Source organism: Phaseolus vulgaris, chromosome 9 (assembly GCF_000499845.2).
Source record: "Phaseolus vulgaris cultivar G19833 chromosome 9, P. vulgaris v2.0, whole genome shotgun sequence".
NCBI lineage: Eukaryota > Viridiplantae > Streptophyta > Magnoliopsida > Fabales > Fabaceae > Phaseolus > Phaseolus vulgaris.
This window is the reverse complement of record NC_023751.2, coordinates 1,876,965-1,904,382: the sequence shown is the minus strand read 5'-3', so window position 1 is coordinate 1,904,382 and position 27,418 is coordinate 1,876,965. Positions and strand designations below refer to the sequence as shown.

At 31.5% G+C, this 27,418-nt stretch overlaps 2 protein-coding genes across 2 annotated transcripts; one reads left to right on the top strand and one right to left on the bottom strand.

The window, feature by feature from the left end:
• Positions 1-539: 539 nt before the first annotated feature.
• LOC137821182 (catalase-4) lies at positions 540-4,971 on the bottom strand. The gene is made up of 8 exons (XM_068625652.1): positions 4,777-4,971; positions 4,448-4,544; positions 3,090-3,367; positions 2,005-2,781; positions 1,736-1,825; positions 1,182-1,249; positions 985-1,078; positions 540-889 (listed from the first exon to the last, which is right to left on the bottom strand). The coding sequence occupies exons 1-8, from the start codon at positions 4,789-4,791 to the stop codon at positions 830-832; spliced, it is 1,479 nt and encodes a 492-aa protein (XP_068481753.1). The 5' UTR covers positions 4,792-4,971; the 3' UTR covers positions 540-829.
• Positions 4,972-19,728: 14,757 nt separating this feature from the next.
• Positions 19,729-27,354, top strand: LOC137821180 (1,4-alpha-glucan-branching enzyme 1, chloroplastic/amyloplastic-like). Its single transcript, XM_068625650.1, has 14 exons — positions 19,729-20,548; positions 20,902-21,018; positions 21,445-21,655; positions 21,889-21,958; positions 22,037-22,306; positions 23,059-23,965; positions 24,150-24,266; positions 24,401-24,463; positions 24,599-24,706; positions 25,430-25,531; positions 25,799-25,866; positions 26,025-26,106; positions 26,581-26,697; positions 27,000-27,354. Exons 1-14 carry the CDS (start codon positions 20,330-20,332, stop codon positions 27,243-27,245), a joined length of 2,697 nt encoding a protein of 898 aa, XP_068481751.1. The 5' UTR covers positions 19,729-20,329; the 3' UTR covers positions 27,246-27,354.
• Positions 27,355-27,418: the final 64 nt, after the last annotated feature.

Genomic DNA, 27,418 nt, shown 5'->3' with positions numbered 1-27,418 from the left:
AGTAGTGGTATTGAAAGTGTTTACAGGATTGTTAGTAGTGGTATTGAAAGTGTTTACAGGATTGTTAGTATTGTATTAGTGGTTAGTTATTGCTCATAGTTATAATTTTATTTATTTATTTATATATATATATATATATATATTTTTATTTTTATTTTATTTTTTGGTTGAATTAAATCAAATAAAATACATCAGTTCTCTTATTTCTTATTTTGTTCAATTAGATTCTACAACTTTTATAACTATTATTCCTTCAATCAGTTTCTCCAAGAGATTGTAGAAACTAAAGCCATACATGTTAAATGATAGGAAGAATGGAAGTTCAAATCAACACAAGCCACCCTACAAATTCATGTTGACATTATGTTATTGGTCGATTTTCATATTGATTTTTGAACAAACCCGAAAAACAATAATATGAAGCAGCTTCATTGGACCCATTGCGTTTCTAATCTAAATTTCCAGCCGATCATGTCAGACTATCTCTAACAATTGAATCATATGTGCTTAGATGTATATATGGTAATAAAAGTTTAGAATAATTTCAAATTATCGTTACTGTTTTTATTTAATACTTTCTTAATAGAATAACAAGGAGGAACACATAGTCCACAACAATAGCAGGGAAACATGCCGATAAGGTAAATAAATACTAACACACAAACGGCATCGAGATAGCTCAACGAGTTGCATGCATGGAATCCAATGAGTTATACAACATAATAATGCAAGAAAAGGATTAGTCCTTCCAAAGGTTTCAAAATGACATCCTTATGGTACTCTTTACACGACCGCAACTCTCGCAATCATTCTGGGGTTGGCAACAACATTAAATGTTTGGCCTCATGTTCAGATGAGATGCTATCTTTTGGCCAAGAGAACGGTCAGCCTGCATGACAATTCCAAGAAAAGAACATCATGTGAGCAAACCATACCCAGTACTGATAAATTAACATGCCTAAAATCTAAATCTCATTATCTCACCTGAGACCAGTATGATATCCAGACGCTGCGGATTTCATGGGTGACACGTGGGTCAGATAAAGCATCAACCCATCGGCGGATAAATCTATCTTGCCTGCACAGAAGAGAAAACCCGACATCAGACATCACCAAACATATTTCCTATTGAACATATCACATATTTCCTATTGAACATATCAGTAGTTTATAACAGGAACCTGTCAGGTGCCCAAGATCGGAATCTCTCTCCAGCCTGCTTGAAGTTGTTCTCCTTCTCAATTCCACACTGCATTAAGGAGTAGAGCTGTTCATACATTCTTGCACTAACTAATATCGGCAGCATTTCAATAGTTTTGACCAGAGCTATTTATTGTTTTTCAAAATCTTGTCATTTGTTTATAGAGCATTAATCTCTTCTATCCAAAAGCAATGTGTGATTTGTTTCTTCTACAATGAAGAAACATTTAACAATGCTATGGGTCCACTTATTTGTTTCCTTTCTCGTCGGATCAATTTTATATATTTGCTCAGCAACAGTATTTTGTCTAACAGATTAGAATAGAAAAGCATATCAAAGGAATACACGTTTTGACTAATGCTTTGAAGTTTGAATTTTCAGAAATTTTTATTAGAATTATAAAATGTGTAATTTGGTTTCTTAGAAAAACAAAAACTGAAAGGAACTACGCAATCAAAACCGAAACCCATGGCAGGTGGATTCCTTTGCTAACAGATGCTCCACATTTGCATTACCCAATTGATAAAATCTAACCTTTTCACGCCTTCCAGAGCAGATAGCAGGAGGTATGGGGAAACTTTCTGCATGACGAACAGAATCATACCTCGAAGGGAAGTAATTGACCTATAAATTGGCAAGGTTTAGTCCCAAGAAAAAAAAATGTAATAATAACTACAGAATTGATAGCAATATCACCCAATCAGAATGTGCGTGAATTAACAGCAATAATGTAGTTAACAAGGCAACCGGCTTCTCATGCAGGAAACAAATAAGAAAATATAAGAATTAAAACCTTAAGTTACCTCCTCATCCCTGTGGATGAAATTCATGAAACCTTCATGGTGATTGTTGTGGTGAGCACACTTGGGAGCATTGGCAGGAAGTTGCAGATAGTTTGGTCCAAGCCTGTGCCTCTGTGAATCGGCATAAGAGAATATCCTGGTTTGAAGCATCTTATCATCTGAGTAATATACACCAGGAACCACTATGGCAGGGCAAAATGCAAGTTGCTCATTCTCGGCGAAGAAGTTATCTATGTTCTTATTCAGGACCAAGCGACCAACAGGCTGCAAGGGTATAATGTCCTCGGGCCAAGTTTTGGTTACATCAAGAGGGTCAAAGTCAAATTTGTCTTCGTGTGCAGGATCTATTGTCTGAATGAACAGTTTCCACTCAGGATAGTTACCAGCAGCAATGGAATCATGAAGGTCTTGAGTAGCATGGCTATGGTTGGCTCCTCCCACCTTAATGGCCTCTTCCTCCAATAGACACTTCACACCACTCACGGTCTTCCAGTGAAATTTCACATACACTGCTTTCCCAGCCTTGCTGATCAAGGTATATGTGTTAACTCCAAAACCATCCATATGCCTGTAATCTTGTGGAACACCCAAATCATCAAATAAAAAGGAGAACATGTGAAGGCTTTCCGGAAAGTGAGAGAAGAAGTCAAGGATCCTCCAATTCTCCTGGATGTGGTTTTTAGGGTTGGGTTTAAGAGCATGGACCATATCTGGAAACTTCATGCCATCGCGTACAAAGAAGACGGGAAGGTTGTTTCCAACAAGATCGAAGTTACCCTGTTTCACAAGGAAAAATTTGGAATAATGTACAATACCAAAGTACTACTACTGCCATATTTCCTTCTTTCTAAAACTTTATGGCTTTTCAAATACTCAACTAGCACCCTCAGTTACAGTGAAGATTTCTTTACAGGTTAAACTAAATATTTGATTCTTCTAGTTGTCTCTGTACAAGAAAGTTGAGTTTAAGCTATACAAGGAGCTTAGTTTTAAACAGGTTATTTTTCACCAACTGCAGCTGAAATGTTTTGGAAAAAATTTCATAAACATGTTCTAAAACATGCAATACGTTCATTAATCAATACCTCTCTGGTGTAAAATTTCACAGCAAAACCTCGAGGGTCCCTCAAAGTTTCAGGGCTACCACGCTCATGGATGACAGTTGAAAAACGGACAATTACTGGTGTCTGAACTCCAGGAGCTCGAAGGAAATCTGCACATGTCAGGTGAGAAACGTCATGTGTGACCTCAAAGAAACCCTTTGCACTAGCTCCCCTGGCATGGACAACACGTTCTGGGATCCGTTCCCTGTCAAAGTTTGCAAGCTTTTCCACAAGATGATAATCCTCCAGGAGAATTGGACCTGCCAAAATGGATAAAATAACATAAATTTCCTCTTTTCTGATTAAATAATATTCATCCGAATTCAATCCAGCTATTCAACAGTGTGACAAACACATAATAAGCCACCATCCAATTGGCACCCTCGCAAAAGTATAGGAAAAGAAAAAACTGGAATTGACCGCCATATTCCTCCGCAAATAAAAGACTCATAATATTTTTCCACGTAACTGTAACTACCATGTTGCAACATAGATAAGTGAAATCAAAGATTAAACTACACTTAGACATATACAATCTCTATGATAGAAATAGGGCAAAGAATGAATACATACTAGTACGATTCTATTTCGATAAACTTTTTCATGAATCCTAATAAGGAAAAAAATATGAAGGAAAACTAAAGAAGTTTCTCCCACAAAACTCAAATTAACTTATGCATAAAATAAAATCAACTCTTGGAGAAACTAAATGATAGCACTTTTACAAATTAGTTAATGTATAAACTAATCTAAGCCAAAAAAAAAATCTCTTTTTTCGGGGAAAAAAGGATTTTAGCCTACTTTTGTTAAACATGATTAACATCCCAATATTTTCAAAAATTGATGAATTTAGTCCTACATAGAGTTTAATTCCTCCGTTCTAAAATTCATCATTTTTCTAAAGTTAGGAGAATCTAAATTCAATTTTTTTTTAAAGTTCGAAGACCAGATAGAAACGTACATGGACCTTGATCGCGTTCAACGGAATATTCAAGAACTAAAAACAATATTTTTCCTTTTTCCACCCATACATGCTTATTGAAAAGTTTTTTCTGAACATGGCTTAGATGTTGCATTCTGAATATTCAGTGAACTGTAATTACCAAGGGTAGTAACTAACTACAAAAACCAGAGTCAGCTATAGTCTACACATAGTCAGTCACATGGTCCACATGTCCTGCACTAATAGACCTTACAAAGCACAATAAAGCCCACAAAATTATATTATTTAAGAGGATTCTACTTCGCTGGCATCAAAACAAGGGAAAGTTTAACAATTTTAGCAAACAAGAAATCACTCAAATGCGTGATTATGCAACAATTTCAGCTAGGATCGATACCTCTAGCTCCAACAGTTAAAGAGGAGTTGTTGTTATAAACAGGAGCACCAGAATTTGTAGTCCAGAAGGGAGAATTGAAAGCGCTGGATGGCCGGTGCTGCATCACAAAAAACACCAGTAAGCAAACAAAGTCTAATAATCGATTCACACAACAGTAGTTGCTCCACGAAGCTCAAATTTCAAAGAGATCACAAGTTTTAATTAACAATAAAAAATTGAACACGTTGAGATAAAAGAAACGGAGAAAACGAAGAAGATTTGGAGAGTTTACTAATGGTGGAATCGGAAAACATTAGGCAATAAAAGAAGAGAACAGTGAATAGCAATACCTTGTAGGGATCCATGGTAACGGATGAGAGTGAGAGACGAAAGAAGAGGATGAGAATGAGATTAGGAGAATGGCAACGCTATTTCATTTCGTGTGGCAATCGCGAGTCTTACCGCCTTATAAAGACTCTATTTGTTTTTCTTTTTCTTTTCCAAAATTTCATTTTTATTTACATTTTTTGTATAGATATAACGTTATTTTCATTGAATTTCTCGAGACACAATATATATAAATTAAAGATACTACTTTTAATAAAAAATATTAAAAAATTTATTGAAGATCCCAACAAAAATTTAAGATATTTCATTTATTATAAATTAGCAAAAATATAGGTAAAATTATGTTGTATTCGTATTTTTTTATACTCAATTTTCATAATGATAGAAATTAAATATACATAAAAAAAATGATTTTTGATGAACTGAAAATGAAAAATAAAAAATAATATGTAAAAAAAATATAAATTGATTAAACAAATTTTTTTTTTTAAGTTGTTTTTCTTTTTTCATTGATAGTTTTGGAATCTGAAAGTGTAATAATGTTCATGTTAAAGCTAAGATTGACTTGATAGTAGATACAAGAGAATAATGGTTTTACCAAAATATATAGTTGCTTGAAATGGGGTGAAGAGAGTGATTGAAAATGAAAGTTATTTTATTTTATACGTGAGATTTTGTATAGAACGTGTGAGAGTATGTTGTCTCTTTCTTCCTATTGTTGCCTTTAAATAAAGAATTGAGGAAAGAATGAGGATTTAGTTTGCCTATAAAAATTCTACATTAATATTAAATTAAAAAATAATTATTTTTTAAGTAATTTATATGAAATAACAAAATAATTCACTGTAATAATAAAATGAGATATATTAATAAAATGAGATATATTAAATAAGAGTAAAATTAAAAGAAACTTGTGTACAGAAAAAAGCTAACAAAGATATAGATGTAGGCCAACCTCGTTATACAAACCAAAATTTTATGAATCTAATTTAGGCTTAAAAATTTACTTACTACAAACAATATCTGAAATAACTTTTTCTTAATTTAAACTTTTTATTTACTTTAGATTAATTAATATCTTTTTATAGAATGTGTCTCATAAGGTATATTATTATAGTTTATTTTCTCTCCTCTACATCAATATCAATATATATAATTATTTTAAAAAATAATTAATAATAAAAAATTTAAGTGGAATATCTTTTGAAAGTTTAACATTTTTTTTGGAAAGTTTAATATATTTTTCTCACAAATTTATCCTGATTTAGTCATATTTTCTTCACTTAATTATACATATATATCAAAATTATTTTTGACAAATGAAATGTAAAATTCGCTAAAAATTTCGATATACCTAAATTTCATCCCAACACAATGTTGGTATTAAAATTTTCACCAATCTTATATTAGTAGACATAATTTTGATGCTTCAATTTCTTATTCTCCAAAATTATTCAGTTATTACTGAACAGCAAAAATTATACCCAAGGTTAAGATATTTCAACTGTGAGAGCCTATGAAAAATAATTTTATTGTCACTATTTTTATAAATAAAAAATAATTAATTACTATAATAATTATATTAGAGACTATTTTAGTGATTAAAAAGAATTAATTTTAAAATTAGTTTATATTATTGTTATAGTTTCTAAATTGGTATATAAGTAGTTATCAAAGTTCTAACTACAAATTATTTAAATTCTAAATTTGGTAACAAAAGTTTTGGTTTCTAATTATATATCAATTTAAAAATCATTTAACAATAATAGAAACTAATTTAAAAATTAATTTTTTTAATTTATAAAATAGTCTATAATTATGTAATTATAACGTCTAATTACTTTTTATTTTAAAAATTAATTTTTATTTTATAAATTTTTTCTATTAATTATTTAAAAAAGTATATGGTAATTTATCTTAAGATTCATTTAAAGAATTAATAGTATTTTTCTTTAATGAATTTGGAAATTGAACTGGTGGTATGAAGTTAATGTAACCTAAACCGAGGACAAAGAACAATCAATTTCATATAATTAAAGTATACTTATCATCTCGTTAATTTATTAATCTAAAATAAAATAAAGTATTCATATTAATAGTAAATCATTACACTTGTGGATATTTTATAATATGTATCCACGTGATTATCATTATCATTATATACAAAATTTCATAAATTTTCTCATTTTCATAATTAATTTTTTATTTCTAATTAAATATTTAAAATTGTTAAAGATCTTACACAAATTATATATAAAAACTTTTTAATAGTAGGTACAAAATTTATTTTAAAAATATTTTATAAAATTGAATTAAATTTAAAAATTAATTTTTAAAATGATATTTGATTAAAATTTATCTTATTCATAATTAGATTATTTATCAAATCATCCATTAATATATAATCTAACGTATAAATTTATATTCTTATAATATATAAACTTCACTTTAAAAATAATTAATTTTATAAAATTAAATTAAATTTAAAATTGACTTTCTAACAAAAATAAATATAAAAAATAATGAAAATTCTTTTTGTTTCTAATTTTCACTATGAATTGTCTGCATATATCATGTTCATAACAGTATTAAAGTGTGAAGTGTAGGATGATAATGATGAAAAATGGATTATATCAAGGGGTGACGAAAAATTAGAGTTTAATAATATTTGATGTCCATTTTTATTTCACTTTTTGCTTAAAATGGAATCCGTAGGCGAATCTGGAATAACTGGGCGATATTTGATGGGATGTAGGAAGTGAGGACCACAAATATTATTATTAATGGATTACTACGTAATAATGCGTAATATTTTATGGTGAGAATAAGGAGCTATAGATAAGAGTTGGATTAAGTTGAGAAAAAATGATTAAAATATTTGAGAACGTCCTTCACTCTAGCTTCCTTATCTTTCTTTTGGCCTTTTCTTTTGAGTTTAGCCTTAGCAATACGTGAGATGGTGACATCCACCATTCCTAACATCCCACGCTACCCAATCTTCTCCAAACATCCCCTTAAATTAAATTCAAACATAAATACGTTCTTACAATTTTCGAACCTACAAGTAATTATAAATACTTGTATTATTTTTTTTATAGTATTTTTAATATTTTTTATGCCAAGCTGTTCAAGTAATATTATTAAAATTAGGTAAATTCTTTGGGTATTTTCATTTTTTATCTTTATATTTTTTTTTAATTCCACAATATTTTTTTGAGTATGGTGAAGAGTGTGGTGTTTTATTTATTTATTTTTAATTAGTGGTGATTATTTGTGATGACTAGTGATGAACTTTGATGATTAAAATACGTTTTGTGATATTTTTAATAATAACGGACGTGTTTTTTATTCACTTATTGTATAATTAAAAAATTACAAAATCTATAAAAAACAGGATGTAAAACTGAATTATAAAACTAGAAAAAACACTATCTTCATACTGTAGAATAAACTTTTAGTTCCAAAGTTCACAATTTGTTTCATATTACAATAAAAATCAACTTCATAAAACCATCAATAGTTTAGGAATAATTATTTTTTTAATAGGATTTTTAAATATCACCTAAAGAAAAAAATTTAACTAAAAAAACTCAAATCCTAAAAAAAATGTGGATAAATCATGTCAGATGATAAAATTGTCCTATCTATTACTAGAGTAAAAAAGAGCAAAAGTATTGTAACTAAAAAGAAAGTAAAAAAATACAAAATATAAAAATTATTTAAAAATATAAAATTATGTTTCATTTAATTTTTTTTGAAAAACTTAAAACCGACTTTTTATAATTAATAATTAATATGATTTATACGAAGTTTCATAAGAGATATTAAGCGGAGGTAGAATTTGTCTTAAAATTAATATACTGTCTGTTTTTAAGGGCATATAAATTATTTTAAGTCTCAGGATATGAATTATTATGGATATTAATTATTAGGTGTACAGGAAGATTTCGTTTGATGACGTCAATATTTTTCTTTTTTATTATTTGTTTTCCAACTTATCTCATTAAAATGAATAATGAAATAGTGTAATTTTTGTGGGTGGGATTTTATTCAAAACTTATAACTGCATAAATCAGAGATCCATCACTGTCCTTAGACGCACCAAAGGGGCAATTTTTGTTTTTGGGGTGCATGTGTTTTTTTTGGGTACAAATTTCGAGCCCGTCCTTGCAATTTTCTAAAGAAAATATTCGAATTGAATCTTTATGCATTATTAACAATAACAAAAAATGTACACTATTAATCACACACAAAAAAAACATGTTAAATGTGACTGTAGTTATTTTTAATAAAAATCAACAAATTTATTATGTGTTTATCTTTTATTGATTAATAATATAAAAATCATTTATAATATTAATGAAATCATTAATTAAATAATCAAACTAATTAAAGTGAAATATTAAGGAAATCAGATAACTAACTGATAATTAATGAAAATATGTGTGCGTAGTGTTTTGGTTTTCTAAAATCTAATTTATTGTTACGTAAGTATACAAATTTCTAACATTCCTTTTAATTAGCCTAGTATCACCATTCTTCTTTTGGTCTTTCACTTTCAATGTTTTTATTCCCTATTTTTTTTAAAGTAAATGTAACATGCTCATTTTTAAACTAAAATTGTACCTGAGTGGATGATGGGACCTAGGTAATACCTCTCTATTGGATACACAATTCGCTGATGTGTTAGTACCGGTCGGGTACTTACGATTGCACTCCGACGCTCAAGTCAGTGCTAATATATTTGGTGTGTTCTCCTAGGATATCAAAAACGTATTTTTTCTCCCTTTAGGAGTCCTATTTTATAGGTTGACTTTGATCTCCACTTATATGGGCTAGATAACGAGTTCATCAAAACGTATCTAGTGATTTTCTGAAATCATGAGAGTGTATCTCTCAGTTACATTGAGATATTTACCCAAATATCTTTAAGTATGTCTTTTGACTCATTCATGTCTTAAGAATTCAACCCATCCATAAATATTAAACATTAACCTTTCGACTAAAAACCTCGATCTATTGACAGAAAAAAACTGAGTTAAATTTATACAGTTTATCTTATATATAGATTGTTTGAGAAATTAGTGATCGAGTTATGATAAAAAACACAATTCTAATTTGATTTATCATGATATTATGAAAAAAGTATTATGACTTGCATTTCTTCTTCACATTTTAATTGTTATCTTTATTTCTACATGTTTTTGTACTATGTAACCGCTAGTTAAATATTCGTACATCATAAACTTGTAAAACAAATCCCAAATGTGTTTTAAAAAAGTAAATAATACACAACACAATAACTACTGATTAAATATTTTTTTTTACTGTGAATACATTCTTGTTAAATTACATATTACATGCACAAACTTTTTTTTATTAAACAAACATACTAAATTTATCTTTAAGTTTGACTTGAGTAAAAAATGATCCCAAATTGGTCGTTGTCTTGTCATGAATTTTTGCGAAACTAGACAAAATTGAATTGTGTGTTTGGTCTGCATCTGCAAATGAAGGACAAAACGTTAATAGAGTGTAAGTGGTTGAGATAAAGCCATGTACATTGCTAACTCACCTTGAGTTCTATTATCTTCACTGGAAACAACATTATGAAGAAGGCAACAACTTAGTCTATTAACGTAAGCACACATGTTGTTCTATTTTATAATTGAGAATATATATATTTTTTAAATTCATTTTGGATTATAGAATAGTAAGGTATTTTCAATTCATAAACACCTTCTGAATTCTATAATTCAGAGTTTTTGGGATAACTTATTTTGAAAAAAAAATCAATAAAAAAATATTTTTAATATATTAAGAAGTATGGGGTGCCACAAGAAGAAACCATGAAGGTGCAAGAAGAAAAACCAAACCCACAAAGACGGAGATTCAAAAGGGGCAGTTTCTTCCTGCACCCCTACATTTTTCTTCCTGCACCCCCATAATTTTGTAAATTCCAAAACTAACCCCCACAATTTCTGGATTTGGGAGTGTGTTACGGATTCATCAATCCGGAAGTGAATTGCATTCCGGATGAGGGGGTGTTCCGGAAGCAAAGTTTGCATAAATTATTGATTTTCAGATTGCTAAATCTGGAAGCCTAATTTCTATTATGGATTGGTGGATCCATAATGATTTTTTTCAATTATGAATTTTTGAATCTGGAATGCATATTTTGAATTACGGATTGGCGGATAGAGAATGTTTTTTTCAATTATGGATGTTTTGCATTTTTTATTTTGGATTAACACTATCATTCATGTACTAGCGGAAGCATCAATCCTGAAGATTACCGGATGCGCCAATTCGAAAATTTACTGGATTTCATAATCCATAATAAAAAAAGTACAATTTATATACGAACAGTTTTGTCTTTACGCAACCTTGTGGGGGTGCAGGAAGAAATTGACTTCAAAAGGTCTAAGATTTACTTTGGTTCAAAACCTCTTTAGTTCAGTGTAGTTACTCTTTTTATCTTTCAGACGCAAACTTTATAATTGAACACTAGTCAATGAATTTATAACGCCTAGCACCATGTAAAACCAACTTAGTTAAATCACTTTGTCGAATAGAAAAATTACTTAATTGTATTATTATATTGTATAATTTTATTTTTTTTAAATCCCACATTTTTGTTGTTGTTTAAAATTGAAAATAAATACTTATACATGTAAATATTTTTTTATAAATTATCTAATATTTATATCAATTATTTGAAAGAATATAAAATGTTGAAGGGCGAAAACTGTTAATATATTTAATTTTCTATTTTAAATTATTGAGCTTTGTTTGTTTGATCCAACTTTCCTTTTCTGTTTCAGCTAGGTCTTAATCTTTTTCTTATATATACACCATGTATTTTACTCTCTAATATACAAGTGAATAAAAGTTTCTTTTATATTTATTTTCTCTACAATTAGGGTTCATCAAAACCTCTCTTTCTTCATTACGATTACGTGCGATTACGTACGCTACATTAAAGCATCACATCAGACAAGGAATATTCATCTTCATTTACTGTAATATGGTATAAGAGCTCTTCGAATGAAGAGTTCTGCTGCGCTTCTCTCTGATTTTTATTTCCCTCTTTGTTGTTCTTGGTTATTTTATTTTTTTCTGTTCTCTTTCAAAATCTTGATTGGTTTTAAAAATCTTTTAGGCAATGTTTAATGAAAACCCTAGTCTTCATAGTCTTAATAGTAGTCACACTATTACATGCAATTTTTGTGGTAAATATGGTCATACTGAGGCGGTTTGTTTTCGCAAAGTGGGTTTTCCTTCTAGTAATGTTAAAACCTCAAAGTTTTCTTTTACTACAAAAGTCTGCACTTTTTGTAATCGTCTTGGCCACACTGTTGACACCTGTTATAAAAAGCATGGGTTCCCTCCTGGCTACAAATTCACCAATGGGACATCCCAAGCCAATAATATGATTACTACTGACACTTTTTCTGAGCTTTTTCTTAAAGAACAGGATGTAAAGGGGATTCAACTTACATCACAACAGTGCCAATTCCTTACCAACATTTTGCGTCAGCAAAACCTTGAGGATCCTGCCCCTCACACTCAAATTAATCAAGTCGGCACCATCTCTACGGATGAAATCCCCAATACTGAGCATTCTTCAACAGGTAAGTTTCTCTCTTCACTATCTTCTATAAAAGAATCTTGGATTATTGATTCTGGTGCCACTGATCATGTTTGTCACAATTTGAACGTTTTTACTACTTATACTAAAATTAAACCTGTCTTAATTAGTCTTCCAAATGGCCAAACTGTTTATGCCACATATTTTGGTTTAGTACGTTTTTCTGATAAGTTTTATTTGTCTGATGTGTTATACGTGCCTCGTTTTCAATTAAACTTAATATCTGTTTCTAAACTCACACACCAACTTAAATGCACTTTAACTTTCACTTCAACCCACTGCATTATACAAGACAATCTCACCCAAGAGAGGATTGGTACAGTTAAAGCCAGCGCTGGCTTGTACCTTGTCACTACCTTGCCTGCTTCTAGTCGTTCTAAACCGCATTGTTTTGCTCATTTTATTAATTGTAATATCACAAACAAAACACTATGGCATTATAGACTAGGACACCCTTCACATGAAAGATTACATGTCTTAAGCAAACAATACTCTTTTATTACGGTTGATACTCATCATGTATGTGACACTTGTAGTCGTGCAAAACAGAGAAAACTTCCTTTCACTTTAAGTAATACTGTTACCTCTGCTATTTTTGATCTTGTACACTTTGATATTTGGGGACCATGTTCCATAATTTCCATGCAAGGTTTTCGTTATTTCTTGACTATTGTTGATGATTACTCGCGTTATACTTGGGTTATTCTGCTGCATAACAAATCTGAAGTGCGTCAACACATCATTAACTTCACTGTTTTCGTTCAAAATCATTTCAAAACTAATATCAAAACGATTCGTACTGACAATGGTGTTGAGTTTGCTATGTCAAATTTTTATGCTTCAAAGGGAATTATACATCAAAAATCTTGTGTTGAAACACCACAACAAAATGACATTGTAGAACGTAAACATCAACACATACTAAATGTAACCCGGGCTTTACTTTTTCAAGCAAATCTTCCTCCCATTTTTTGGGAATTTGCTGTAAATCATGTTGTTTTCTTAATAAATGCAATTCCTACTCCATTACTTGATAACATCACTCCTCATGAAAAGTTTTTTGGAAAACCATATGACATTTCCTTTCTAAAAGTGTTTGGTTGTCTCTGTTATGCTAGTACCATTACTGCACATAGGAAAAAATTAGATGATAGATCTATCAAAGGTATTTTTCTTGGCTTCCCGCAAAATACAAAAGGTTATATTATCTTAAATTTAAAGTTTCATAGCATAGAGATATCAAGACATGTAATCTTTCATGAAAACCACTTTCCATATAAATTGGACAGTGGCTTGCCTAAGGACCCTAACACTTTATATCTCCCTATTTCTAATGCATATAATTCTGCTTTTGATTTTTTTTCTGATACTGCACCTCCTGTCGAGCCATGTGCCTCTACTCCTGCACCCAATACTGTTCCTCCACCAGCCTCATTATCCTATGATCTTCCAACAAATAGTGCCTCTGCTCCTGCATCCAACATTGCACCTCCATCAGAATTATCACCGCCTGCATCTTCAGGAAGCATCTCACCCCAATTTCCAAGAAGATCAGCTCGTCCTCACCGACAACCTGCCTATCTTGCAGATTTCCACACTGCAACCAACACTGTAAGTAGTAGATATCCTATTCATAATTACTTGTCTTACAATTCCTTATCTTCCAATTTTAGAAATGTTATTTCCTCTATCAATTCTCATCCTGAACCTCGGACATATAACGAAGCCTCCAAACATGCTTCTTGGCAATCTGCCATGCAAGATGAACTTCAAGCTCTTGCTGCTAACAATACTTGGCAACTTACCCCTCTCCCTCCAGGAAAGAAAACTATTGGTTGTAAATGGGTATATAAAATCAAATACCATTCTGATGGCACTATTGAGCGCCACAAAGCTAGAGTTGTTGCCAAAGGGTTTACCCAACTTGAAGGACTTGATTTCTTAGACACTTTTGCACCTGTTGCTAAACTCACTACCCTCCGCCTTCTGCTTGCTATTGCCACTACCAAAAATTGGATTTTAAAACAACTTGATGTCAATAATGCATTTCTTCATGGTGATCTCCATGAAGAGATATACATGACCCCCCCACCTGGCCTCTCTCTTCCTTCTCCCCAGCATGTTTGCAAGCTTCAACGATCTTTGTATGGCCTTCGTCAAGCTGGTCGCCAATGGTACGCCAAACTTTTTACTTTTCTTTTATCAAATAATTACTTTATTTCTATTGCTGATCACTCTCTTTTTCTTAAATATAATAATGATAAACTCACTGTTATTCTTGTTTATGTTGATGACTTGCTCTTAACTGGTGATGACACGGAGGAAATCAATACAATTACTGCATCCCTTCACCATCACTTCAAGATAAAAAATTTAGGTAATCTCACTTACTTTTTGGGACTGGAAATTGCTCGCAACAGTACTGGTCTTCATTTAAGTCAACGCAAGTATACTCTTGATCTCCTTCAAGAAACTGGCATGCTTGACTCTGCACCTGTGGCCACTCCTATGACTCACACCACCCGTCTCTCTCCCGACCAAGGCTCACCTCTCGATGCTGATGCCACTTCTCAATACAGAAGACTCCTTGGACGTCTAATTTACTTAACCAACACGCGACCAGACATCACCTTCGCTGTCCACAATTTAAGCCAATTCATATCTGCACCCACAACTCATCATCAGCAAGTTGTCTCACGTCTTTTGCGTTACCTCAATGGCACCCCTGGTGAAGGACTATATTTTTCTCACACTAGTTCACTTCACCTTTGTGGTTTTAGTGACTCTGACTGGGCAACATGTCCTACCACACGCAAATCTGTCACTGGATATTCCATCTACTTAGGAGACTCCCTAATATCATGGAAATCAAAGAAGCAGTCAACTATCTCCCGCAGCTCCTCTGAAGCCGAGTATAGAGCCCTTGCCACCACCACATGTGAGTTACAATGGTTGTCTTACCTCCTTCAGGATTTACATCTTCCTCTCTCCCAGCCTGCAACCCTGTACTGTGACAACAAATCTGCCCTTCAAATAGCTTCCAATCAAGTTTTTCATGAACGAACCAAGCATATCGAAATTGATTGCCACCTAGTTCGTGAAAAACTTAACTCTGATCTCCTCAAACTACTGCCCATTACTTCTGCAATGCAAGTTGCTGACATATTCACCAAGCCCCTTGCTTCCGCACAATTCTCTACTCTCAAATCCAAGCTGGGCCTGATAAATATCTACTCCCCAGCTTGAGGGGGTGTTAATATATTTAATTTTCTATTTTAAATTATTGGGCTTTGTTTGTTTGACCCAACTTTCCTTTTTTGTTTCAGCTAGGTCTTAATCTTTTTCTTATATATACACCATGTATTTTACTCTCTAATATACAAGTGAATAAAAGTTTCTTTTATATTTATTTTTCTCTACAATTAGGGTTCATCAAAACCTCTATTTCTTCATTACGATTACGTGCGATTACGTACGCTACATTAAAGCATCACATCAGACAAGGAATATTCATCTTCATTTACTGTAATAAAAACTTACAACAATCTCATTATTATTCTGAAATAAAATAAAATATAAAATTTTAATATATACATATATTGTGTATGTTAAATATTTGTCAATTTTTTTTAATGTTATCTTTAAAATTATCTTGAAGATATACAAATGCTTGACAGACACGTGATGAATTACCATTACCCATAAAGACAAACTAATTATTTTAAAATAATAATAATTACTGATTTACAAGAATAATCAAACATATTCATTGATTTTCAAACAGTATAAAATACTTTTAAAAAATATATTAAATCTAGACAATCAATATTTTTTTGTGTATTTATTATGTTTTACAATCATATTCTCTTTGGTATAAATGTCATCAAACAATTCCAATGCAACAAAATGACTATCTACACATTTTATTGAGTACAAATGTGAATAAATTATCATAATCTCTCACAACTTGCAAAAGTATTTATAACTGGAGTGATCCCTAGTAATGTACCTGTGTGGATGACTAGACTTAAGTAATGCTGATCCACTTGATACATAATTAATTGTCGTGTCGGTAGTTTTTGAATTTTTTAAAGTTCTTCTTCTCCTACGCGTGTGCTCCGCCGGTTGGTGCCCTAAATCTCTCACAACTTGCACTCCGACGCTCAAGTCAGTACTAGTGATTAGTCTGTTCTCTTAGGATATGAAAATCATACATTTTCCCCCTTCAGAAGTCTTCTTATTTATAGGTTGATTTGGACCTCTCCTCACGTGAGCCAGATAATCAGTTCACTAAGACGTGTGTAGTGATCTCCTTATATCACGGGAGTGTCTTTCGCAATGTGTCATTGACACTCATCTAACGTTAGTTGTAATTGCTTTCTTGCCACGTATTTATTACGTTATATTATTAATTAATGTCTTCGGTCGTCCGGTTCGACCGATATCATTAATATATTACTGAATCTCCTAACTTAATACTCATTATATCATAACAACATTAAATAAATGTCATCATAAAAAAAACTAATAAACAAGTATAACACCGTTTGAAATAATTCAATACATCATGTATCATTTCAAAAGCCACTTAAAAGAAGTTAAATCAAGTTCTTAAATGTTATTATAAAAAAAGAGAGTAGAGGAACTACTCCTTGAATAATATTGTTAAGTAAGAGAGAGTTAGCATTTGCTTTTTTTTTTTTCTCAAACAGTGCACTCATTGCTTGAGTGATGAAACTTATTGTTTAAGTGTTTCTCTCACGATTTTGAGACAGTCTTCAAAGTAGATGAATCATTGATATGATTTATTTTTCGCTCTAATAATGAATTGTCATTTTGAACGAAAAAAATAGTCGTTTAAGTAACAAAATTATTTGTCTAAGTGATATTTATAAGGGTTTTGAGCAATATCTCACTCATAGGGTACAAAATTAAATTTATCTCATTCTCACTTATCACTTACATGAAAAAATACAAAAATATGACTAAATTTTGACTTCTATATTATTTGGAAAGCCAATTCAACTTTTGAACAATATGCAACATCAATAACTAAAAAAATAAAAATAAAAAATAAACCAAAACCACTTATTTTAATTCGAAACATTTTGTATCAATTATAGTCCACAGTTAATATTGTCTCAATTGATTTCAAATTTTCAGAATGATCATTAAAATATAGAAAATTATATTCAAAAGCAATTTTTATACTTCAAGATCATAGTTTAACCAAATTTCAACATATACACATTCATCACCACGGTAAACATCTAGTTCACATAATAATATACCATTTAAATTTTATCCCATTTCATTTGTATCAAAAACCCAACAAAATGTTAGTTCCCCTATATATACAAGTTAAAATATTTCAAGAGTTAAACAATTAAGTTTCAAATATAAGTCTATCATCCAAACAAAATTTCAACAAATTCAAACTATAAATCATTCAAAAGTTGTTGTAAGCAAAACCAAAGGAACTTAAATTCAGATTTGATCATGAATACTAGTTTAAATTAAAATCATGGCATAACACAGTTATTTATATTAAGGGATTTTTGTTATAATTGTTTTTCGTTGTACATAAATTTATTCCTATTCTATTCTTATATCAATATTTCATTTTATTATTTTATTTTGGTTATTTCATTATTTTATAATTACTTAAATTTAAAACTAAAAAAATGAGTTAATATAAATTTGAAAGAAATGATTTGAAAGAGGTGCACTAATTTATTTGAAAATAATGAGTCAAATAAAACTTTGAATTGAGAAGTGATTTGATGGGCAAAACTCTCTCAAATAGGTAGAAAGACATCGTACACAAAGAAAACTTTGAGAGAAGTGTGAGAAAAAGAGACTAAAACTGAAAAAATAACAAAAAAGAAACATAAAAAATGAATGTAAACCACAAAAAAAAGGTTCTTTTTTCATTTTTGACAATGTAAAGATATTTCTTATTGAAAATATCATTATAATTTATTTTGTTCTGATCAATCAATAATTTTGTTTGTTTAATTGTTAATGCTCCTCATCTTTATTTATTTTATTATGCCTTTTCATTTCCGTACAACTGGAGGCGGAAGAGGAAGAAGATAGAAAATCAAAATATCTCAAACTGTTACTTGAGTACAAATCATTCAGATTTTTGCACACGTAAAGCGTTATCTTGATGTCATTGTTGATATGGTAGGAAGGAGAAATGCGTTTCGAATACCCCATTGTTGCGAAGAAAAAAAAAAGATATTAGAAAATAGATATTTTCTTAGGATTTGTTATTTGTAGTTTCTCATTTTATTCTTATTCTTATTTTTTTATTATTATATTCTTTTTTTAGTTTTATATTAATAATAAATCAAAATTAGTGATTTAATATAATTATGTTCATTGTGTTATAAATTTAAATTTATTTAATATATTTTGTACTATAATTTTATATTATTAAAATTATATGTTGAAACTCAGATGAGAGAAATTTTTTCTATCTTATTTTTTCTTAAAGATACAAATAAGATAAAAAACATATATAATAATAATAATAGTAAAAATGCGGATACAAGAAGCAATATGTTTTTGCTAGTTATATATTATATATAATAAGAATGACCAATTAAATACACTCATATAATTTATTTATTTATATATAATAAGATTATTTCTTTGTATTTTCTAAAATAGTGACCACTTAATTCATTCACACATATTATTTTTTGTATTTTATTTTTAAAATTGCATGCTCGTTTATATTTTATTTATTTATGTATAGTTCGAAATATAAGAAAAATTGAATGAAATATAAAAAAAACATGTTTATTTTATTTTATTTACATCAATAAAAAATTATATCAATGATTTTGACATCCAACATAAGCTGTCTTACATACCACCTATCTCACAACAAAGTTCACTACAAATAGCATTCGTCTTGCCTGGTGCAGAAGCGTTTGCCTTACTAAAATTATGATGTAGTGATTATTTTCAAAATATCTATCAATTTAGAATAAAATTATATATTTATGAATAATTTAATAATTATTAAAATAATAAAATTTAAAATTTTAAAAATTATTAAAACATAAATTATTTAAAATTAATTTGTAATATGAATTTTGAACTCATTTATATAATATAAAATAAAATGAGTCAATGTGAGATTCGAGTACACTGTGTAAAATTAGAAAAAAATAGTTTCTCGGTGGTCTTACAAAGAAGGGTGAAAAAAGAAAACCAAAGCTTGAATTGAGCTCACATTTTGCTGTTGAAACTGAAAATGGTTGTAGAAAGCAAGATTGGGAAAGCGAAGTGGGTAGAGGTGATGGAATATTGTGTTAAGCAGTTATTCAAAGAAATGAAAGAGGCTAAGGCAGAGGCCAAATCTTTCTCTGTTTATTGTTTTCAATTACTGGTTTTGGTTTTGCTTCCAATTCGTGTCTTCTTTTTGTTGGCACCTAAATTGAAATAACCTTTTTAAGCTTTATTTTTTTCACTATACTGCTTATTAATCAATGAAGAGAATGACCCAAGAATCAATTTCTAAGTTTTCAGGTCTCCATCAAATTTCATGTTCTACATACATCATTGCAGCAATTAGTATTGAATATCATAGATTAAAACATATTTCGATAAATATGTTTATAGTTTTTTTATTCTATTTACATTTATGCTAAAACTTGGGCTATAATCATGGAAATAATTAAAACTTTATTAACTTTACTGTTATTATTTTCTTGACGATCATGATTACATGTATCTTGGAAGAAGAAAGAGAACGCATGAAAAACAAACAGATGGAAACTCTTGCACCGTTGCTTGCTTGGTTCTTCACGTGGGGAAGGATATGCTTTCCTTTCATCTGTTTCTTATTTGTAATCTAGCTATGAAAAGACGGTTAAGATTAATAATTCATGCCCAAGTGGGTCCCTCACCATTGCTATTTAAACAATCAAACCACCTTCTCTTCTTCCATACTCTTCGTTTCACCATGTTCACGGACATTGCTTGAAGCTCAAGTCGAACTTCGCTTACTTGATCGAAGACCGTGTTTGGATCTCGGGGAGATGTTTAACTGTCTGTGCCTTAATCCGTTCATTTCCGTCTCTTCAACCATTGCCTGCACCATTCACGTAATTCACTATCTTCAACTTTTTCTTATGCTGCTTTCTTGTTTCTATTCTCTACAAATTTTATGTGGTTTTCTTGGCACTGTTTTGATTTCAAGCAAACCTGCATTTTGGTTCCTTTTTAATTTGTTTTCTTATCCTTAGTGGAAAAACCTTAACCCTAGATTTCTCAGGTTCCTTCTAGAATTTATAGTCTGAAGAAGTAAGTAATCAGTGAAGTACTTATTTTAGTTCAATTCTATTTTTATAGTATGAGTAAGAGGTTTTTGAGCACCGAATCATGATTACCTCAAGCACTACCTTGTGTTTATCAAAATCTAATGTGAATGATAGCTTTCCATACTCTCTCTGGGCAGACTGTGAGAAGCAGGCAGCATCTTGCACCACAAAAGTCAGTTGATCTTGCTGTTGGCTATCGGAATCCACTTGGATATGGGTTCGGATCTGGATTGAGAAGATCACTGCACGAGATGGTATATTTGACCATGTTTCATGTCTCTTATTTCAAAAGTTAAACAATTAGGGTCAATGTTTCCTGAGAAACTTTAGAATTGTCTGTTGCTTTTATGAGAATCAATTTGCTTCTGGAATATAGTTCGGTATGTTTGGTACTGTGGCGGCCAGTTCCTAATTGTAATTATGGATAAAGACGAACATATTAAAGGTAACAACTAACAAATTCAACGTGTTTTACAGCGTGCTAAACTCTTTTCCTTTTTTCTATTTGTCACTTCGAGATAGAAGTGAATGATCAAAGTGAATTAAGTAGAATGACATTGAACATTTAGACTGAAGTCTGGCGGATTTGCCACATTTGTTTAGAAATGAAAGTTTCTATGTCTTTTATACGCATATGCTGCATGTGGATAAGTTGTCTCGGTGTGTTTTCCTACAACTAGGTCAGCTCTCGTTTCAAGGGTGTAGCTGTTATGACAGATGACAAATCAACAATATCATCCACTGAGGAATACTTAGAAAACATTGGCATCTTTTCTATTGATCCGTCCCTAAAGCCATATAAAGATCACTTCAAATATAGACTGAAGAGATATGTAGAGCAGAAAAAGCTTATTGAAGAATATGAAGGAGGTCTTGAGGAATTTGCCAAAGGTGGTTATGATTCTCGGCATTGTTTCATGTTTGTTTTTCTTTTCTATACATTTGCTGTGCATGCAAAATAATATAGCTGCTAAGTACACTACTAATGTTTATCCATGTCTTGTATCATAACTGTGTTTCAACTGGATTGATTTCTTTTTAAAGGCCTCACTGATTTGATAGATTGATTCTATCGACAGCTTTATAATGTTTGCGTTTCTTTTTCACTTCCCTTTTCTTCTCAGGTTATTTGAAATTTGGATTTAACAGAGAAGAAGGTGGAATTGTGTACCGTGAGTGGGCACCTGCTGCTCAGTAAGTTATATATTTGTCAAGTATGTGTCATTGTTTTATTTAATAATTTTTTCAGATTTTACATTTCTTCCAATGCAGGGAAGCACAAATTATTGGAGACTTTAATGGATGGGATGGTTCAAACCACCAGATGGAAAAAGATCAGTTTGGTGTCTGGAGTATTAAGATCCCTGATGTTGATGGAAATCCAGCTATACCACACAGTTCAAGAGTGAAGTTTAGATTCCGCCATGGGGATGGAGTTTGGGTTGATCGCATCCCTGCTTGGATAAAATATGCCACTGTTGATCCAACCAGATTTGCAGCCCCATATGATGGTGTCTACTGGGATCCACCCCTTTCAGAGAGGTCACATTATTCACCTGTTGAATATCTTTGGACTTTTTTCTTTAATAAAAATTAAGCATTGCATCGGAAGGATCAATACTAAAAGGGACTTTGGTATATGCCACAGATTAACTGAATTTAAAATTGTGTAAATAATTTCTTACAGTTTTAGAGAGTCAATTTTTTTTATAGCATTCAATTGAATTATAATTAATTAAAGGTTTGGATCCAAATGAACGTGGTTATTTTAGTTGCATTATAAATAAAGTCTCATCTGAGGCATAAATGAATCTAGATGTACTGTGATATATGATTTATTATAAAATAAAATATAATTTGTTTTTAGTAATGAATGCTACCAAAATCCCATCAACTGTCATTATTTGAAATTGTCACTTCAAATCGTGGGTTGATAAAAAAAAAATACTGATTTCAAATGCGAGTTTTAATAGAATCCATGGATGAATCAACAGATTTCCACCTTTTTTATATTCCATATACGCTAGCATGTTTCATTCCTCTTTTCTGTCTGGTCATTAAAGAAAAAAAACATTTGTTTGTTTGGTGTATAGCTTGCAACAGAATGAGGAAAATGTCTGTTGGATTTAAAAGTTGTAGATTGTTCAATTGGATCGAATGATCCTACCATTCCTTTATATATATATATATATATATATTTGTTATTTATATTTTCCTCACACTTAACTCGGTAATGTTCAAACAGAATTATGTTCATTTATGTTCATTTGTTCACTTTCTTTTCTGTTCTGCAGATATCAGTTTAAATATCCACGTCCACCGAAGCCAAAGGCCCCGCGGATATATGAGGCTCATGTGGGGATGAGTAGCTCTGAACCTCGCATAAACTCTTACCGGGAATTTGCAGATGAGATTTTGCCCCGTATTCGAGCAAATAACTATAACACAGTCCAGCTGATGGCCGGGATGGAACATTCTTATTATGCATCATTTGGATATCATGTGACAAACTTTTATGCTGTGAGCAGTAGATCTGGAACTCCTGAAGATCTTAAATATCTGATAGATAAGGCCCATAGCCTAGGTTTGCAGGTTTTGATGGATGTTATACACAGTCATGCTAGTAATAATATTACTGATGGACTCAATGGCTTTGATGTTGGCCAAACTTCGCAAGATTCTTACTTCCATACTGGAGATAGAGGTTATCATAAGTTGTGGGACAGTAGACTCTTTAACTATGCTAACTGGGAAGTTCTTCGTTTCCTTTTATCTAATTTAAGGTGGTGGCTTGAGGAGTTTGAATTTGATGGATTTCGATTTGATGGAATAACATCAATGCTGTATCATCACCATGGAATCAACATTGCTTTTACAGGGGATTATAATGAATATTTTAGTGAAGCAACAGATGTGGATGCTGTTGTCTATCTGATGCTGGCTAATTGTCTGATCCACAGTATTTTGCCTGATGCAACTGTAATTGCTGAAGATGTTTCTGGCATGCCTGGAATTGGTCATCAAGTTTCTGGTGGTGGAATTGGTTTTGACTATCGTCTAGCCATGGCTATCCCTGATAAATGGATTGATTACTTGAAGAACAAGAATGAGTACTCATGGTCAATGAAGGAAATCTCTTGGAGTTTAACAAATAGGAGATACACTGAGAAATGTGTTTCCTATGCTGAGAGCCATGACCAGGTATGAGCTCTGCTACTGTATGTTCAGTGTTACCTTTGTAATGGAAATACTAAAAGAATTTATGCAAAATTAAATTTGTGAACAGAAAAATGATGGAAACTGGAGGGACACAATCATTAATTTATATATTTCATTGTTTTTAACTCCACTACTACCAATGTTCTATGATTTTTGCCTTGGGCAGGCCATCGTTGGGGATAAGACTGTTGCATTTCTCCTGATGGATGAAGAAATGTATTCTGGCATGTCTTGCTTGGTTGATGCTTCTCCTATTGTTGAGCGAGGGATTGCTCTTCAGAAGGTTGTTTACCTGATCATTAAGATTACTGCAGTACATCATTTATGTAGAAATTAAATTGCAAAGATGCTAATGCAATACATAATTATTTTTGTTTTATAATTTCATTGGAGTTTTTGTTATCTCAATCCTTTCAGATGATACACTTCATAACCATGGCATTGGGTGGAGAGGGCTACCTTAATTTTATGGGCAATGAGGTGTGTGTACTGCTTCACTCTTCTTCCTCCAAAACTGTTGTTCACTGTTTTATTATGGTGCAGCTATAATGAATGGTTTTTACCTATATCACGCATTAGCATTTTTTTAAGTTATATTCATGAGGCCTTTTTTAGTTTGGCCATCCGGAGTGGATTGATTTCCCAAGAGAAGGCAATGGATGGAGTTATGAGAAGTGCAGGCGACAGTGGAATCTGGTGGATACAGATCACTTGAGATACAAGGTAATAATATATTGATTTATTTATTTGTGTAGTGGTAGTTTTTTATGGGGTCAGCGGTGGGTACTCATATGAATTCACCGAACACAGCATTGCCATATCTCTTTTGTGGCTTCATTTCTCAGACTTCTTTGAAAGTTTTATTAATTTTAACATCATTGGAATCCTTGAATTGTTGTTATCCTAGGATGAAGGAAGTATATCTTTTAAACATTAATGTCTTTGAATATGCCTGAGTACCAAACCATTTATTCAAATTATTAAAATTGTAAAAACCCTAATACATTTGGTTAAAGCAAATGATGAAAATATAAATCTGTAAGATACAAGGGTTTTATTGTTTGCATATTTTCATGTATGATTTTAGTATATATGATAAAAAAATGGTGTGAACAGATACGAGTAACATTTAATTTCTCATCAATTTCGGAATTCATGAATTAGAATTTATTGTTACAATTGGAGTATCTGTGTTAGTTTTGTTTAAACAATATGCTTGGGCTTAGGCATGGTTATTTCAGATCTTCATTTTCTCAGAATAATGTGGTAAAAAGTTGGGCACTGTCATTGAGCATATTTTGGTGAGGTGCAGGAGGGAACTGTGTGATTTTATCATGTGGAGCCCTCTTTTTCCTTTCTGCAGACCTCTGTTTATTCTCTTTTCTTCTACATATTTGTTACTTATCCAACATATCTGTTATGATTTTGTTTTTGAAAATTGTGCAGTTCATGAATGCATTTGACAGGGCAATGAACTTGCTTGATGATAAATTTTCATTTCTCAAATCAACAAAACAAATAGTGAGCAGCGCACATGATGAAGACAAGGTGAATATGCCCCCAATGATTCTACTATACTCATTCATAATTTGATATTTTTTGCCACTTGCTGCTATTCAATTAAGAGACTTTCCTTATATCATGATTGATCAAAATAAAACTGCTTCCAAGTTTCAAGAAAGTAATATAGGTGTTGTGTTGGGAACATAACGTGAACAAGGTATTCCTCAAACATGTGTGATCAAGAACATTGTCTACTCTAAGACTTCGTTTGCTATTTTATAATTAACTGCCTAATAATTTTTACCTTTATAGGTTATAGTCTTTGAGCGAGGAGATCTGATATTTGTATTCAATTTTCATCCAGAGAATACATATGAAGGGTATGCAACCTATGTTCAATTTTCCTTTGTGTTTTAAGAGATTTTAATTGCAACAGGTTGTGTGTGCTTCGTTTCTTGTATGGGAGATTTATAAATTTTACTGTAGTAATAATTGTTAACCAGAAATGGAAATGACTACTGAAACTATGACCATGCAGGTATAAAGTTGGATGTGACTTGCCTGGAAAATATAGAGTTGCATTGGATAGTGATGCTTGGAAATTTGGAGGTCATGGAAGAGTAAGGAACTCTAATCTCTTTGGCGGTAAACATGAGTATATATAAACTATGGTCAGTCCAAGGAGAATGCCACCCTGTCATTCCCAAAATTGTTTTAAAATTACAGTAGATCTTCCTTTAAGTTTTTATTTTTAATAAAAATATCAACCAGTAAAACTTTATTTTACTTCCCACACCTTCTCTATTATGCTTGAGTCTCATGGTTTATTAGCCAAGTCGCACTTCTGAATAGCAATGATGTGTGGATGGGGTTGGAGAATAACTATAAGGTGTTCTGATTCCTTGAAAGTGGTATTGAAGTACAAAATGGCTGAGAGGTGAGGAGAGTTGAATGGGAGGGTCAGTTGAGATGAGACACGATACATGGCACATGGCACAGGGCTGTGATTTTTAGAGTTCAATTCAATTGCTGTTATTTGATGGTTATGAATATACCTTTCTTAATTTTTTTAGATTGATCATTTCCTATTATAGGTGGGGCACGGTGTAGACCACTTCACGTCTCCAGAAGGCATACCAGGAGTCCCTGAAACAAATTTTAATAATCGCCCTAATTCATTCAAGGTCCTCTCCCCTGCTCGTACTTGCGTGGTATGCATATGGTTCTCTATTGTTTTTAATTGTCCTCCTTTATCTGGTTTATTTGCACAATGAATTTTTGTTTTTTTTTCCCATTAAATACCTATGATAACTATAATAGTTTGCATTACTAATTTATTGGGACTGGAAATTGAAAATAATAAGATGAATAAGAAATGAAGAATCTCTATCTGTGATGTGAGTGATTGATTTTTTTATGTTCCCAGATTAAGTTTGAGCTGCTGCCATGTAAGGTTTTCTTTTGCTCTTTTCTTAAAATGCCAATTGCTAATTCAATTTGAAAATCTCCATAGGTATACTATAGAGTGGATGAAAACCAAGAAGGCAGCAATGACAGTTTGGTTGGGCTAGAAGACACTTTTGCTGCAGCAGATGTAGCAAAAATTCCTGATAAATCTGCTTCTATAGAGAGTGAATATAGCAATAATTTGGATGGGGTGAAAGAGACATCAACTTCAGCCCAAATTTCTGTGGAAAGTGAAGTTATCAATTTGGATAAGGTGGGAATAGTGGCAGCTTCTTTGGATAGGGAAATTTAATCGAGGGGGAAATTAGGGTTTTACTGGCTTCCTGAGCATGGAATTCAGTGAACTGCAATTAAGCAGGTCTTTGGAGGTTATAAATAAACTTGATATGAATTTTGTACAATGTTTGGTCTTCCAATCATGTATATTATCTAGAAGATGTAGAGATATGATAATCTTTCTCAACT

Bases quoted from the DNA above. Each gene is read 5' to 3' on its own strand.
- LOC137821180 (XM_068625650.1), top strand. From the start codon at position 20,330: ATGCCCAAGTGGGTCCCTCACCATTGCTATTTAAACAATCAAACCACC. The intron at 22,307-23,058 runs GTCACATTATTC...TCTGTTCTGCAG, and splicing joins GATCCACCCCTTTCAGAGAG to ATATCAGTTTAAATATCCAC. The intron at 25,867-26,024 runs GTATGCAACCTA...ATGACCATGCAG, and splicing joins CCAGAGAATACATATGAAGG to GTATAAAGTTGGATGTGACT.
- LOC137821182 (XM_068625652.1), bottom strand. The intron at 1,250-1,735 runs GTTAGATTTTAT...TCCTTAATGCAG, and splicing joins GCTCTGGAAGGCGTGAAAAG to TGTGGAATTGAGAAGGAGAA. The intron at 1,079-1,181 runs GTTCCTGTTATA...TCTTCTGTGCAG, and splicing joins CGATCTTGGGCACCTGACAG to GCAAGATAGATTTATCCGCC.